Here is a 15,712-nt window from a genome sequence, read left to right on the forward strand (position 1 = left end):
ATCATCTCACCTCGATGCCGTTCAAGAGATACCTGAACTCTGGACAGATAAATGCACTGCCCGCATATGCGGCATCAATGTGCATCCAGATATTCTCTGCTCTACCTGAAATATAAAAACAACGACAGTGTGTGGAATGTTATAAAAGATACTACACATAAAAATACTACAAAATTCATTGATAGGGAACATGACATATTAATTTGAAAGAAATCGTACATATAGGGCCCAACTCTGTGATGCAGTCGAATGCACAGGAATTAGTCGTTCCCAACGTTGCACAAAACTGAGAGACACAAGGAAATAAAATGAATAGATTGTTATTTCTCGATTTTAAAAATGTATGTTATTATTGAAGATCCAGATAAATCTAGATGTTTTATGCAAATCAGAATGTTTAATGGAAAATTCATTTTGATTTGTATGCTTTGATCGCAGGAGCATGTGTTCCTGCTTGGATTGTCATTACATAGTGATGTTTCTCACACAGGTCTGCTGGCTGAGCCCGGGGCTAATTTGACTAATGTGATTCAGAAAACAGGCTCTCCAAACAGCATTAACCATCATGCAGACGGATGGGGACAGGTTTAGAGAAAGAGCAGAGACAAATGTCCAATTTCTTTTCATTTCTCTCTTTCAAGATCTCTGTGGATGTCTGAGTGGTTGCTATCGTTGTATAAAAGTGTTTTACTGATTCTGCGATTTTGCTTGCTTATAGTATATACTACTGTATAAACTATACAGTGTATTTTGCAAGACCTACACAACACTTGTCCAGAAGCACATTCTGTTTCAGTTTTTTATTTTTTTTATTTTTTCACAATAATGTTCGTGATAAATATTCTGTTAGTATTATTTTGTGGTGATGTGTGAGTTGTGTTAAATAACTGAAACAGGAAGTTCTTCTGGACCAGTGTTGTTTACGTCTTGCAAAATGGTTAATACATTTGCTTACAATAATAGAATATTAAGAGAAAGGGAAAATATTTAAGATGAGAAATGCTAAGACAGCAGAGAGATACGGAAAAAAGGAAAAATAATACATGCTTTGTTTTTAATACCATCTCTCATCATGAGACATACGTACATAGACTGGTATGAGTCCTGCTCTTCTGTCCTCTTGCAGAGCCCTTTGCAGGGCATCTCCTCGCACAGCAAACTTACTGTCTGAGGGAATTTTCTTCATTCTCACTCCGGCGATCAGCCCTGCTCTCTCCACTGATGAGTGAGCCTGAAATGCCAACAACAACACTATTTGTCAAGAACTTGTCAAAAATAATAAATTCACAAAAGAAAACCTGACCAATCTTTATAAATACAGCAGCTGCCACAGGCTCTCATTTATACTACCCCCACAAACTGGTGCTACTTTCTGCTAACAGATCATTCCATGCAAACAGATACTCATCCATACAGTTTAAAACGCTGCCTTATTTTCAACCCAGCGTTGGGTCAAAAAGGAACGATCCCAACCTTTGAGTCAAATTTCAACGCTGCTTTGAAAATAACCCATCATTTTTATTTATGTTTTCTCTCAATACTATAATATTAAAAGGGGAAGTTAAAAAAACAAAAATATGTGGGAATATACCGCAATATACAATGTAATGTATTAATAGTTGTCATGTTTTGGAATCAATTGCTCATATTTTTTGCAGCAATTCCTTATGTATTATTGAAACATATTACCAGTATATTTTTCTATATAATTTCTTATATACGAACAAACACACACATGTTTTCTAAAGATATTCATAAATTCCAGTTAAAATAGTAGTCACCTCTTATAACATGCGTTATATGTGATTGAAACCTCAGTCCATATATCGTACAGCATCTGGGTTTGTGTCTCACCTGGTCAGACGAGTAGGCGATCAGTTTGGATATGATGTCTGTCTCAGATCGGTCAGGTTGGTCAGCCTTGATGAGTTTGATCACTTTAGAGCGAGCTGCAAGAAGGGCTATGAGCGTGGCTTCACTGGCACTGCCCTATATGGAAACACAGCACATTATTTTATTTATTTAACTGAAATTCAATAACTGATCTATCAGATACAGTTCATTATCAATTGGAAGACGTTTATTATTAGCTGGACAGGGACATAATTACATTGAGCCAAAACCTGAATCAATAAAGCCACGGGTTTCTGCACAGAAAGTGTAAATGCAGTGATGAATTTTCATCGGCTCTCTGGTTCTGTTCTCAATGAGTGAATGAGAAGATTCCACTCAAACCCCCTTAACACATATCATCTCATTGTGAAGCACAACCTGTCTTTGATTTTACCTTCCTTGCCTGACAGCGGACACCCACGTCCTGCCCACTAATTATTCCCATTACTTTATAATTTTAACCTGAAGTAAACCGAAAAAACTACAGCACATATGTCTGGCAGCTCAAATAACTCTAAAAACTAAGACAAGCAGGCGTTACCTCAAGCAGATATTTCTCCTTAGTTGATTTAACACATATTTTGGTTGTCAAAACATTTTTGGTTCTCTGAATGTTTAAGATTGGGTTTTAAATAGCCAATTGACTATTAATATCAGAAAGCAAAATGTTTCATTTCAAAGTTCTGTTGTGATATATCTGTAAGTTGACAACAATGCTCGATTTTCTGCTCAAAAGAATTTGCACCTGTTTTCTCCTCCTCTCTCTGCCCACCTTCACTGAGAGGCATCATATTCAAAACCCACAAACTACCTCATTAGTGTGCTCTTCCAGTGCAAAATGATGCTGCCTGTTGCCATAGCGAGCTCTATGAAAAGCCCTCAGACAAAACCATCCAGGAGGTGTACGCGCCCACTCCAAAGCGGCTCTAATGACAGGGCACCAAACCGCCTGTCACCAGTGGGCTTTCCGTGCATTGTGCTTCCTGTGTCTCTTTCCAAACGGCCGCAGCTGCTCGACCGCTGCAGCTATAGTGACAAAATGAGCGCAAACCGCACTCGACTCACGCTTGGCCTGCAATCACCTCTCATCTGTAGATGACGTCTAAAAAGCCATTTTACACAGGACGCAACCACTTACTGAGGGAAGGGGATAAATCAATGACAAACAAATTTGTTGGTGTTCGGATAAAATTGTTTGTAAACACTGTCTGAGCACACGCCTGGTTGAACAGGTGGCATTAAAGTGGTTTGAAACGTCTATATATTTGACACCTGGAAACCAGATCCTGTCTGTCGGGGCAATATATAAAGCATTGACCAAATTACAATGTGCAGTGTCTTTAAAAATGATTTTGTGGATCTGATCATGCTTGATAAAGGTTAAACAAATACAAATAAATTAATCTTCTCCACAAGCCTCCTATACCTCTGGTAAAAATACAAGATTTTAAGTGAAATCAAATGAATTGTAAAATATCTCACCTGGATGACTCCTCCTCCTCTGCCCTCTTTGCCAGCAAGGAAATCATCTGGTAGCTTCAGCATCTTACCCAGCCAGTCCAACATCACAGTCTCCAACTCTGTACAGGCTGGACTCGCAGCCTACAAGCACAAAACAAACCCTACATCAGACCACAACTTCAGAAACTCAAAGAATAAGTGCATTTCAGAAGATAAAAGAAAAGATGTAAAAGAATAAATGAAAAGATAGTGTAAAGATGGATAGATGGATGTGTAGATGGGTGGATGATGGATGGACGAACAGATGAATGTGTGAATGGGTGGATGCACCCATTGATGGTCGGTTGGACGAATGGATGGATGAATGAAGGATGGATAAATGGATCGACGATAGATGGATGGATGACAGGTGGAGAAACAGACGGGTAGATGGATGACAGATAAATGGATGGGTGGATGGGTGGATGGATAGATGGATGGATGAATGGATCAATGTTTGACGGATGGACCGACAGATGGATGAAAGAATGGGTTTATGGATGGGATGCATTGACAGTGGAATGGATGGACAGACAGAGGTATGGATGGATGAATGACAGACGGAGGGAGGGAGGGATACATGGACTGACGTTCGGACAGAGAGATTTATGGTTGGTTGGGAAGATGGATAGATGGATGAGTGTCTGATGGATGGACGGACAGATTGATGAATGGAATGGTGGGTGGGTGGATAGATGGATGGATGGTTGGGCAGATCCACAGATGGACAGACAGATGGAAGGAAAGATTGATGAATGGATGCATTGATGAATAAATGACAGATAGATGGATAAATTGATGGGCGGATTGATGAATTAATGGACGGGTGGATGGATGGACGCATTGACAGATGGATGGATGAATAGCAGATGGATAAATTAATGGACGGATGGATGGATTAACGATTGGACAGACGGATGGATGGTTGGTTGGTTGGTTGGACAGATGGACTAATGGATGGACGGATGAGTGTCAGATGGATGAATAGTGGATGGATAAATTGATGGACAGATGGATGAATTGATGATTGGACAGATGGACAGACGGATGTATGGTTGGTGGGGCAGATGGACAAATGGATGGATGGATGAATGGATGAGTGTCAGATGGATGGATGGATGGAAAAACATACCCAAGAGAATCCAATGCAGCCAATGGCTCCACACAGCATGTCTGCCAGCATTGCGGGAAAAGAGTTGGCACATGGGAAGTACGCATAAAAGTACGGACTGTGCCAGTGAGTCACCTGAAACAGCCATAAACCCGAAAAATTATTTTAAATGAATCTGTTAATACCTTAATAATGTGAAAATCTTCATATTTTTCTTAGAAAATTCATAAATTTGCTTTGTTCCTTGTTGCTTTGCTAAAACATGAATGCACAAGCTAACATAAACTAATACAAACAACATATTTATACAGCATTTATTAATCTTTCTTAATGCAAGTTAGGATGAACCATTTGACCATAAATGTGCATTAGGAAATGTTTAACTAACATACTTAAAGTTAGTTTAGTTGATGTTAACATACATTTAATACAGTTAACCATTGTTGACAAATCCAACCTTATTATTAAATTAAACCTTATTGAAGTGTTACCCAGTAAATAACAAGAGTTACGTTGATATTTCTGTTTGGTTGTTCTGCTGTTGTTCACCTTTGCTCTTTTGAACAGGGAATATGACTGCAGGAATAGTGACATCAGGGATTTTTCTCTGAGAACATCTAATGTTGGATGAAATTATGAAGACTAAATTAAATTATTCCATGAGTTCAGCTAGTGGAGAAAGGAGCTTGAGGCGCTGTGAGTCTGTCTCTCTCTTGCAGGATTTTCCTATTGTGAGTCATTTATTAGCCTGAACACACACTCTTAAAGCACTATTAAAACAACACTTCTGAAGGGAAAATTGGCCGGATTGAACACAAAATGAAGGTTAACACCTTAAAAGAAATTAAAGTGTTTGTTTTTTCCTGAGCTGCTATTGGAGGGGTGGGGGAGATATTTTTCAGACCGCAGCTCAGAGTTGATTTAATATCTAACTTTAAGATTTCACCTGAGAATGAAATAAGCTTTGAGTCTCAACAAATGTGACCTGTAAATGACACATTGCTATTTTTGGTTGTCATGTTTATATTAGGGCAAGCTGCAACAGAGTTCACTTAAGTCACTTTCTGGTAAGATAGTTTAGATACCCCATAGATATGATGAAGGAAGGCTGTGAAAGTATATCTCCATCATTTGGATCTTTTCTTGAATTTTTAAATATGTCATCATCAATTTTTTTTATTTTCTATACTTTTTTTATACCTGTGTGCAGCAAACCCATCTTGACTTTCAAAACATTTTATAAATTATCTATCCAGCAAGTTTTTTACAAGTGCCCAAGACTTTTGCACAGTAATGTACATTATACTAGATGAGAGGAAATGTGCAGACTGCGGATTTGCGAAACTGATACACATTAAGGGTGACTAATAATAATAATGATTTATGACCCACAAAAAGTGATGTATACAATATAAGCTAATATAAAGTTATTTTCTCTTTTCTCTCGCTAGAACATTCATCAAATACCACAAATCATATACGCTGAAAAATCATATTTCACATTTGGTCAGCAGTAACTCACCCCTGGCATGATCACCCTCTCAATGTCTTTGACCACATCCTCATAGCTATCTGGTTCCTCCGGGGCCTCCTCGGGAATCAACGATCTCAAATATCCAGGTTCCACATCAGGGAACACCTGCCTCTTCTCAATATTCTCTAAATAATCGGCTATGTAATCCACCATCTCTTTCCCTCGCCTTCGAAATTCTGCAGCCTCCATCTTCTCAACTGTGAAGAGGTTTGAAGAGTCTGTGTAAGAATATTACTTTTAGTCGATGGAACACACGGAGTTGCAGGATCCTGGTGCTAAGAATGACACAGACACAGCTTCAAAGGGCTTTAAACAATACCAGACGATGAATAAAGGTCTTATTTAGTGAAATGATCTGTCATTTAAAAAAAAAAAATGTATATGGTTGTGACGAGTCACCCCTGGTGCAATCAACGTTGCCAAGGTGACGGAAGAAATCAGAGCCTCACACCTGCCGGTCATCACGGACTGAGGCTCATAAACCCAGGGCTATAAAAAGCCCAGGAGGACAGAGCAGAGGTGAGCAACGTCTCCTACCGAGCAAACCTCATACCCTGATATCTTGTCATTACAGGATCGGACGAAGCCTGAACGGACAGGATCGCTAAGCTCTCCAACCGAGGAAGCATCCCTCGACAACAGAAGCACGCCATCCCTTAAAAGAAGGAAGATACGCAGAAGCCCAGGGAACCCGGAAGTCAAGCCGCAGTCTTGTTGTTTTCTTCCGTCTCCCCCGATGACTTTAGATAATCATATCCTCCGGGGTAAATCTGAGTAAACCCCCTTTGTATATGTGTCATTGCTTCACCCGTCACAATTGGTGGAGAATGCGGGCACGTGACTAAGCTTTGATACATAACAAGATTTTTTTCTCTCTTTTTGTGGTTTACAGATTGCCGGTGGCTCCTCTCTCTCTCTCTAACACAGATGGAGGAAATCTTCCACAGGCTGGCCGAAGTGACGACGCGCCAACAACAGTGCATAGAGCAGCTGGCCCAACGCCAAGAGAATACAGATCACGTTCTCGGTCTGCTAAGAGAGGCCACGGTGGCGAGGGCACCACTACCGGACGCTAAGACAACCGCCCATAAACTCCTGACGAAGCTAACGGCCCAAGATGACATCGAGGCATACCTCCGTACCTTTGAGGTCGTAGCTACGCTTGAGCTCTTGGACAAGGCCGAGTGGCCGAAAATCCTGGCCCCGACTGTTATCTGGTGAAGCCCAGCGGGCCTACTACTCTTTACTACCTCCAGCCAATGATGACTACGAGGCCCTAAGAAGGGAAATTCTGGCCCGGATTGGGCTGTCCCCCGTCAGCGCGTCCCAACAATTTCACCAGTTGGCCTACAAGGAGCAGGTGCCGGTGAGAGCTCAAGCCGCCCAGTTGACGCGTCTAGAACACCTGTGGCTACCAGACGCGATTTCTTTAAGACTGCAAGGGAAGCTCAGCTTCCCCTATAATTGTCAAAAAATTAATGGTCAAATATATGTACTATTATGTTAACATTTTATTGACTAAAAATGCGTTAAACACGTTCATCTTGAACGAAAACAATTTCGTTTAGAATCAGCTACTTAGGTCGGCTGACTCGATTTCCTTCTCATGCATTCCCGTAGCGTACAGTGCATTACTCTGTTGAAGCCCAGCGTCCATTGACTTCCATGGGGCTGCTTTAAACAGTTTTTTTCGGTGCTCAGAAACAAGACGGTCATTGAAAAATGCTGCGATTATGTCCCGCCCACGGACGCTCAGCGTCTCTGGGATGAATGGAGGACTCCGAGCGTCTGCGTGATGATTGGAGGGTCTGTCATCTCTTTTTAATCCACTTTTATGTCCTAAAACGCTCGTTTTTTGGGGTCGACAGCTTATAAAAACGTATTTCTTGTTTTTTTTAGCTTGTTTGCTATACGCATTGTCACATATCAGCTTTTAGACATTTTTTTTTTTATAAATCATAAATGACAAGGAGGCGGCAGCTTCTCGCAATGCAAAGAGATGGTTGGTGTGGGCGTGGGCGTGGGCGTGGTCTTCAGATTATGACGCGTATCACTCTGTGTCTCCATTTCCAACTCAGTCCCATCGCGGATTTTGGATGTGTAGTCGAAAGACAAACTGCTGCAACCTTCATCGTATATTTCACACAATTTCACACCACATTCATTGTTTCAGTTTAACATAATTCCCACATTTCCTCCCGTTGAGTTAAATATATATATATATATATATATATATATATTAAATCGTTTGTTCATTAATTCATATAGTCTGAACTAGCCAGCTAGCAAACTGCACACGATGGCAGACAGTGCTAATATTGTCGACCTGATTTTGGCAAAGCCATTAGAAAGTCTTCCTTACGAGGAGAAACTTAGAATTAAACAGCAGGGCAGATCAACACCTAAGACTGATTTAGTGCAAAAGATAGGGAAAAGTAACAGGTCTTTTCAGCTCTCCTGGTATGACAAAGTTAGCTGGCTGACTGGAAGTGCTGTAAAAAAGAAAATGTACTGCTGGCCATGTCTCTTGACATGGGTTACAGAGCATTTTCTTGAAAGGAACGTAGGGCAGCCCTAACCCTAACCCTAAGCCGCCACTGGTGGCTACTGACTGGAGAACCATCAGCCAACCAAGTAGCCGAGAAGGTCGTTATCGACTGGCTGCTAAGGTCCCTTCTGCTTAGTATCAGCTGTACCATACAAACCTACTGAAGAAGTGGATTGCCTCCCCTACCCAGATGTAGTTCAAATGGGGCAACAGCTTTCCCCCGTCCAGAAAAACGACCTGCAGTCCCTGATCAGTCAGTTCCAGGATGTGTTGAAAAGCTCTGAAAAGCCCGGGCAGATTCGGATAATTCAACACAAGATCCGAACTCCACCGCGAGTCGAGGTGAGACAGCGGCCCTACCGAGATCCGGAGGCTCAGCAGGATGAGAGAAATGGGAGTGATAGAGCCCTCACGTAGTCCCTGGTCCAATCCCATTGTGATGGTCCTAAAACCAAACGGCACTCTCCAGTTCTGCAACGACTTCCGGCGGCTGAACGAGACCTCCAGCTTCGATGGCTATCCGATGCCCTGAGTGGATGAACTCCTGGACAGGTTGGGAAAGGCTCGCGTCATCACAACGCTGGACCTGACAAAAGGATACTGGCAGGTGCCCCTCTCACCAGAGTCCAGAGGAGAAAACCGCGTTCAGCACACCCGCAGGACACTGGCAGTACACGGTGCTGCCATCCGGCCTACATGGGGCACCTGCCACGTTTCAGAGAATGATGGACATCTTACTACGCCCACATCAAGCTTATGCGGCAGCATATAAAGATGATCTGGTCATCCACTCGGGGACCTGGGATGAACACCTAGACAGACTGCGGAGAGTGCTGAGGGACCTTCGGGAAGGCAGGCTTAACGGCAAATCCGAAGAAATGCCACCTAGGACTTGCTGAAGCCCAGTATCTGGGGTACAGGGTCGGGGCAGGCCTCATTCAACCCCAGAGGAAGAAAGTGGAAGCAGTTCGGGATGCCCCTTGACCCAAAAACAAATCTCAGGTACCTGCCTTCCTTGGACTGGCGGGGTACTATCGGTGCTTTATACCCAATTTCTCATCCATAGCCAGTCCCCTGACCGACCTGACCAGGAAGGGGCAGCCAGAGAAGGTGAAATGGACCCCTGAAACGGAAGAAGCGTTCCAGACTCTGAAACGGGCCCCGTCGTCCTCCCCTGTCCTAAGGGCACCCGACTTCAGCTGCTCCTTCACCCTCCAGACCGATGCATCCAACACCGGACTGGGATATATCAGCAGGAAGCTCACTCTGGCCGAAAGCAGATACGCTATGGTGGAAAGGGAGGCCCTGGCCATGAAGTGGGCAGTCCTGGAGCTGAGATACTATCTTCTGGGACAAAGTTTTACACTAGTAACAGACCATGCGCCGCTGCAGTGGATGGCCAAGGCGAAGAACACCAATACCAGAGTCACACGGTGGTTCCTGGCGCTCCAGGACTACCACTTCACCGTGAAACATCGGGCCGGGACCTCCCATGGCATCGCAGACGGTCTGTCGAGGTTATGGTCAGGGTGGACATCTCGGTCAGGTAAACCCCCCGAGCATGTAAATTCTTCCCTAAGTCTCCCCACAGGACTAGGTCGAAAATCTTGGAATGTTTTCATCAAAACCTTCGTTTCTTTTCGACTAAAGAAACAAATACATTAACATCTTGGATGACATGGGGGTGAATAAATGATCATGAACATTTATTTTGAAAGTGAACTTCTCCTTTAAAATATGACCTATCTGAGCAGATATTCTCAACCGGTTTAGTAATTATCTGCACTCTATGTAAATGAGTAGATTGTTAAATTGCACGAATGTCAATCTCACAACAACTTTTGTATTATTTGACAATTTATTTTCTATGAGTTTGTAAATTTTTAGATATGCTTCTGCACCAGTGAAGGTTGTTTACTAAAATAAGTGTATGATTCTCTTTGTAATTATTCATAGTCATCCGAAAAAAATCCCACAAGATCAGGCTGGTCATATTCTTCTTATGGCAAAGTGTCTTAAGGGATAGTTGATGCAAAAATGAAAATTCTGTCATCCTTTTCTTCCTTTTCCAATTTTTCATTTCTGGATGAACTATCCCTTTTAATTTAACCTTAAAGCCAGCATGTCATGCTTTTGGTCTAAGTGAATCTGAAAAAGAAAACAATTACAATACATCAAATAAATGGACTGTTGTATGTGGATGCTAAATATAGATAAGAACAGACATCAGTGAGAGTTCTGAATGAGTTTTATCAGCAGGGTTGATAAGATTGACTAGTCTCTTAACCCTAATCCACATCGTGCAAATGGATTGAGGTGTGTGCGTGCGTGTGCATGATTAATTCATTTAAGGTGGCTGATCTCTTATACTTTATAGTAAATATCAGTAAAATTGGTTATAGTTCCTCATGCACAAACAGGCACACATTTACTGTCTAAATGAAGATGTGTATTGACAAACCCTGACCCCAAATGATAAAAACATCTTCATTTACATCCCCTGGTGTCCCAAAAAGGATGATTTGTGAAATATGGCTACAGTAACTTGTATAGCCACAAAATAGTCCTTAGAAAATAGTTACATACTTTGGCAGTTGATAGAACTGAAGATAAAATTCTCAAGTTGTTTATACTCATGGACAAATCATACAGTAGTCAATATACAGTAATACAAAGAATGTAAAAAAAAATATTTCTGCAGAAAAAAGCTTGAATTAGTGGTGGAATCAGACTGACTTTGATTAAGCATCTGACAACACCGTTTCATCACATGCAGATGTCTTTAAGACAATGATTTGCTGTAATTATTTACCAAAGTAGGTGCAGTAAAATATGGCACACAGACAAAAGTACACAGACATGTCTATCTACTTTTCTATTGAGTAAAAAGTATTAACTCACCAAATTCAATTAGGTACAGTCAATAAACATATTGAATATAGGCAATCACCTCATCTCTTACTTTGTGTCATCATCCAAACAAAATCCTTAAAACATTATAATCCTGCATTTGCACCTTTTACTTGAACTGTGTTATCAGCTCAACAAGTGTCGCTCCCACTATCTCACTCCTGTGTTTAGCTTTGATCATACTCACAGTGTCAGCGTTGTCCTCCCTCTCAGCCCTCAGTGCTCACACGCTCTCGCTTTGTTTCAAACACACATAGATAAACACACAAACAGACACTAAGAGCAAAGCAGAGTGATGTGGAGCAGCAGGAAAGCCTGGGGATTTATCAGCCCTCCTACCTTTCAGACAGCCAATCAGAGCAGGGCTTTCCTTGAGATCGGCACACAGAGGCAGCGCAGGAGCTGATTCATAAGGAGTTAATGAGAACCCACACAAATGCACACACTCACACACACACACACACAACACAACAATCATAATAGCACAAACAGTAACTATAAAATTGTTGATATGTTAAAATTAAAAAAAAGAACAAAAAATAGCTATTTTGTTATAAATAAAACTCTCAAAGATTATTCTGGTTTTATCTGATTCACTGATAATACAATTGAATGTAATTGTGCTGTTTAGGGACATCTTAAAGTGACTAAACAATATACCAATAATAGATGCAACAAATGTGCTTTCTTGTTACATTAGTCATTAGATCTGTACATTTTCCTCAACGCATCTTGAGTGAATAGTCTTCTAGACCAAATAATAAACAAAATAGGCCTACATATGAGCTCAATGAACGCACTGAATTAAACGCAATGCATATTTGAATTTTCTTTTGGCATGTTATAACATTTAAAGCATTATAATTTTACAATTCTTTAAATAATTTTTCCTTTTTTTTCTACTTACTTAATGTCATATTACTATTTATTTTATATTACTGAGCGTACACAAAAAAAGATTTTGAACGAGTTTTTCCTGACAAATCGTGTTCAAGGAGTGGTTGGTACAAGAAACTGACCTGACAGATTTGCCAAAGGCAAATTATTATGTGAGCCCTTTTAGAAGCATCTGTAACCTTACAGCACAACAAAATCTATTGTGAGAAGGTCATGCTTTTGGTCTAAATAAATCTGAAAAAGGAAACAATAACTGTATATTGAATAAATTTACTTTTGTATGTGAATGCTATATAGGTAAGAACAGACATCAGAGAGACTTCTGAATGAGTTTTATCAGCAGGGTTGGTAAGAGTGACTAGTCATTATTCGTTTAATCGTTACCTATAAAACTCTTAACCCTAATCCACATCATGAAAATGGATTGAGGTGGGTGCTTACGTGTGTACATGATTAATTCATCTAAGGTGGCTGGTCTCTTACACAATCTAAATACCAGTAAAATTGGTTATAAACTCAGCAAAAAAAGAAACGTTCCTTTTTCAGGACCGTGTATTTTAACAATAATGTTGTAAAAATCCAAATAACTTTACAGGTCTTCAATTTAAAGGGTTTAAACAATGTTTTCCATGCATGTTCAATTAACCATTATCAATTAATTAACATGCACCTGTGGAATGGAACAGCTTACAGAGATGGTGGAGATGGTGGTCTAGTGGGTCAAACCACTGAACTGGTAAATCAAAGGTTGCTGGTTCGATCCCAGCAGCCACCACCAGTGTGTCCTTGAGCAAGACACTTTACTCCATGTTGCTCCAGGGGGATTGTCCCTGTAATAAGTGCACTGTAAGTCGCTTTGGACAAAAGTGTCTGCCAAATGACTAAATGTAAATGTAAATGTTAATGTACAGAGATTTTGCATTTAAGGTCACAGTTCTTAAAACGCAGGACACTAAAGAGACTTGTCTACCGGCTGTGAAAAATACCCAAAGAAAGATGCCCAGGGTCCCTGCTCATCTTCGTGAACGTGCATTAGGCATGCTGCAGGGAGGCATGAGGACTGCTGATGTGGCTAGGGCAATAAATTGCCATGTACGCACTGTGAGACGCCTAAGACAGCGCTACAGGGACACAGGAAGGACAGCTGATCATCCTCGCAGTGGAAGACCACATGTAACAACACCTGCACAGGATCGGTACATCCGAATATCACACCTTCGTGACAGGTACAGGATGGCCACAACAACTGCCCGAGTCACACCAGGAACACACAATCCCTCCATCAGTGCTCAGACTGTCCGCAATAGGCTGAGAGAGGCTGGACTGAGGGCTTGTACACCTGTTGTAAGGCAGGTCCTTACCAGACATCACCAGCAACAACGCCGCCTATGGGCACAAACCCACCTTCGCTGGACCAGACAGGAGTGAAAAAAAGTGCTCTTCACTGATGAGTCACGGTTTTGTCTCACCAGGAGTGATGGACGGATTCGTGTTTATCGTCAAAGGAATGAGCGTTACACCGAGGCCTGTACCCTGGAGCGGGATCGATTTGGAGGTGGGGGGTCCGTCATGGTCTGGGGCGGTATATCACATCACCATCGGACTGAGCTTGTTGTCATTGCAGGCAATCTCAATGCCTTGCGGTACAGGGAAGACATCCTCCTCCCTTATGTGGTACCCTTTATGCATGCTCATCCGGACATGATCCTCCAGCAGGACAATGCCACCAGCCATACTGCTCGTTCTGTGTGTGAGTTTCTGCATGACAGCAATGTCTGTGTTCTGCCATGGCCAGCGAAGAGCCCGGATCTCAATCCCATTAAGGTCTGGGACCTGTTGGATCGCAGGGTGAGGGCTAGGGCCATTCCCCCCAGAAATGTCCAGGAACTTGCAAGTGCCTTGGTGGAAGAGTGGGGTAACAATCTCACGGCAAGAACTGACAAATCTGGTCCAGTCCATGAGGAGGAGATGCACTGCAGTTCTTCAAGCAGCTGGTGGCCACACCAGATACTGACTGGTACTTTTGATTTTGAGCCTACCTTCATTCAGGCACACATTATTCTATTTCTGTTAGTCACATGTCTGTGAAACATTTTTAGTTTATGTCTTATGGTGTTGACTCTTTTAGTGTTCATACAAATATTTACATATATTAAGTTTACTGAAAGTAAAAAAAGTTGAAAGTCAGAGGACGTTTCTTTTTTTGCTGAGTTTAGCAAATAATAATGATAAAGGCTAACAGGTTAAGAATTTAAGAAATTAAATAACACAAAATGTCTGTACTCTCAATTCAGAGAAATTCAGATCCTGCAATCTATCAGTTTAATATAATTTGTGTAGGCAAATGTGCAAAACAAATGTTGCAGTTAACTAATTTTCCATTATATATTGTCTAGGTTACATGCCAAAAAAGGTTTTGAACATGTTTGCCTTGACAAATTGTCGGATGATTGACTAAATGATTCACTTTTTGTGAGTTTGTCTGCCCTCTAGTGGAAGTGTTTAATGCTTGCAGCACACTGTGACAACTATATGCACATATAGCAGCACATGGGCGTAAATCTCATTTATCAGTAGGGGGGACGATACATATAAAATTTCTCAAGAGCAATTTTTGAAGGGGACACAAATAATACAGTCAAAATTGTACATGCTACGACACTAAGAGACAAGAAGCATTGCGTTTATAGGTTTATCATGCAGACTTGCAGTCATATTATAACTGAACTGAAAACAATAAAGATTTTTTCCATTTATATATATGTTTTGTCTTTGTTGTGAAGACGGGAACTAACCATGACACTACATGTTGACATCGAGTCACTTTTTAAACACTTTGAAAATGTTATCCTGGTTTATACTGCAACATTGTTCGACAAAGTAACCGTACATCGACATTATTGAGTGGTTGTTATTTTCCCCTGTAGTGCCCAATATTCGCCAACAAACTTTGTTCATGTTCGTGTACCCAAACAAACTTACATTCTGTGTTGTACTCGTTGATGAATCGCCCGAGTTTCAGTAAACTGAATGTTTAGTTTATCCGCCGCGCACATTCTGTACACAATAGATGCTGAGAAAACAATCCTCTCACTGAATGAAAGCTGTGCACCTTTTGTGGACGATAGATAAAGTGCCAACGTCACAAAACTGTAACCGGTATGTTCGCGGCTGTGTGTGACACGGGACCTGAATGGCGGGATCGGTGGCTAAGTGTTGCGGTTAATGTTCACATCATGCCAGGTCGCTTAAAATATAACAATGAATGCGAAACGGCTTCGGCGTGTTAGTTACAGTGTGTGAAGTCCTGTGTAACAAG

General features: G+C 41.4%; 1 protein-coding gene across 5 annotated transcripts in view; it reads right to left on the minus strand.

The window, feature by feature from the left end:
- Nucleotides 1-15,502, minus strand: part of ddc (dopa decarboxylase) — a 29,001-nt gene extending 13,499 nt beyond the window's left edge. Inside the window, exons 1-10 of one of the 5 annotated variants that reach the window (XM_056762553.1) lie at nt 15,376-15,502; nt 11,836-11,898; nt 11,684-11,732; nt 6,027-6,235; nt 4,526-4,639; nt 3,376-3,495; nt 1,855-1,989; nt 1,088-1,231; nt 220-286; nt 11-105 (exon numbers count right to left, since the gene is read on the minus strand). In XM_056762553.1, the coding sequence (XP_056618531.1) occupies nt 11-105; nt 220-286; nt 1,088-1,231; nt 1,855-1,989; nt 3,376-3,495; nt 4,526-4,639; nt 6,027-6,227 (876 nt within the window). In that variant the 5' untranslated portion in view covers nt 6,228-6,235; nt 11,684-11,732; nt 11,836-11,898; nt 15,376-15,502. Of the gene's footprint in view, nt 1-10; nt 106-219; nt 287-1,087; nt 1,232-1,854; nt 1,990-3,375; nt 3,496-4,525; nt 4,640-6,026; nt 6,257-11,683; nt 11,733-11,835; nt 11,929-15,375 lie in introns of those variants that run through there. The other 4 variants (XM_056762554.1, XM_056762556.1, XM_056762552.1 and 1 more) reach the window with 4 other exon arrangements.
- Between the last annotated feature and the right edge of the window lie 210 nt (nt 15,503-15,712).

This window comes from Triplophysa dalaica, chromosome 12, assembly GCF_015846415.1.
Source record: "Triplophysa dalaica isolate WHDGS20190420 chromosome 12, ASM1584641v1, whole genome shotgun sequence".
Classification (NCBI taxonomy): Eukaryota; Metazoa; Chordata; class Actinopteri; order Cypriniformes; family Nemacheilidae; genus Triplophysa; species Triplophysa dalaica.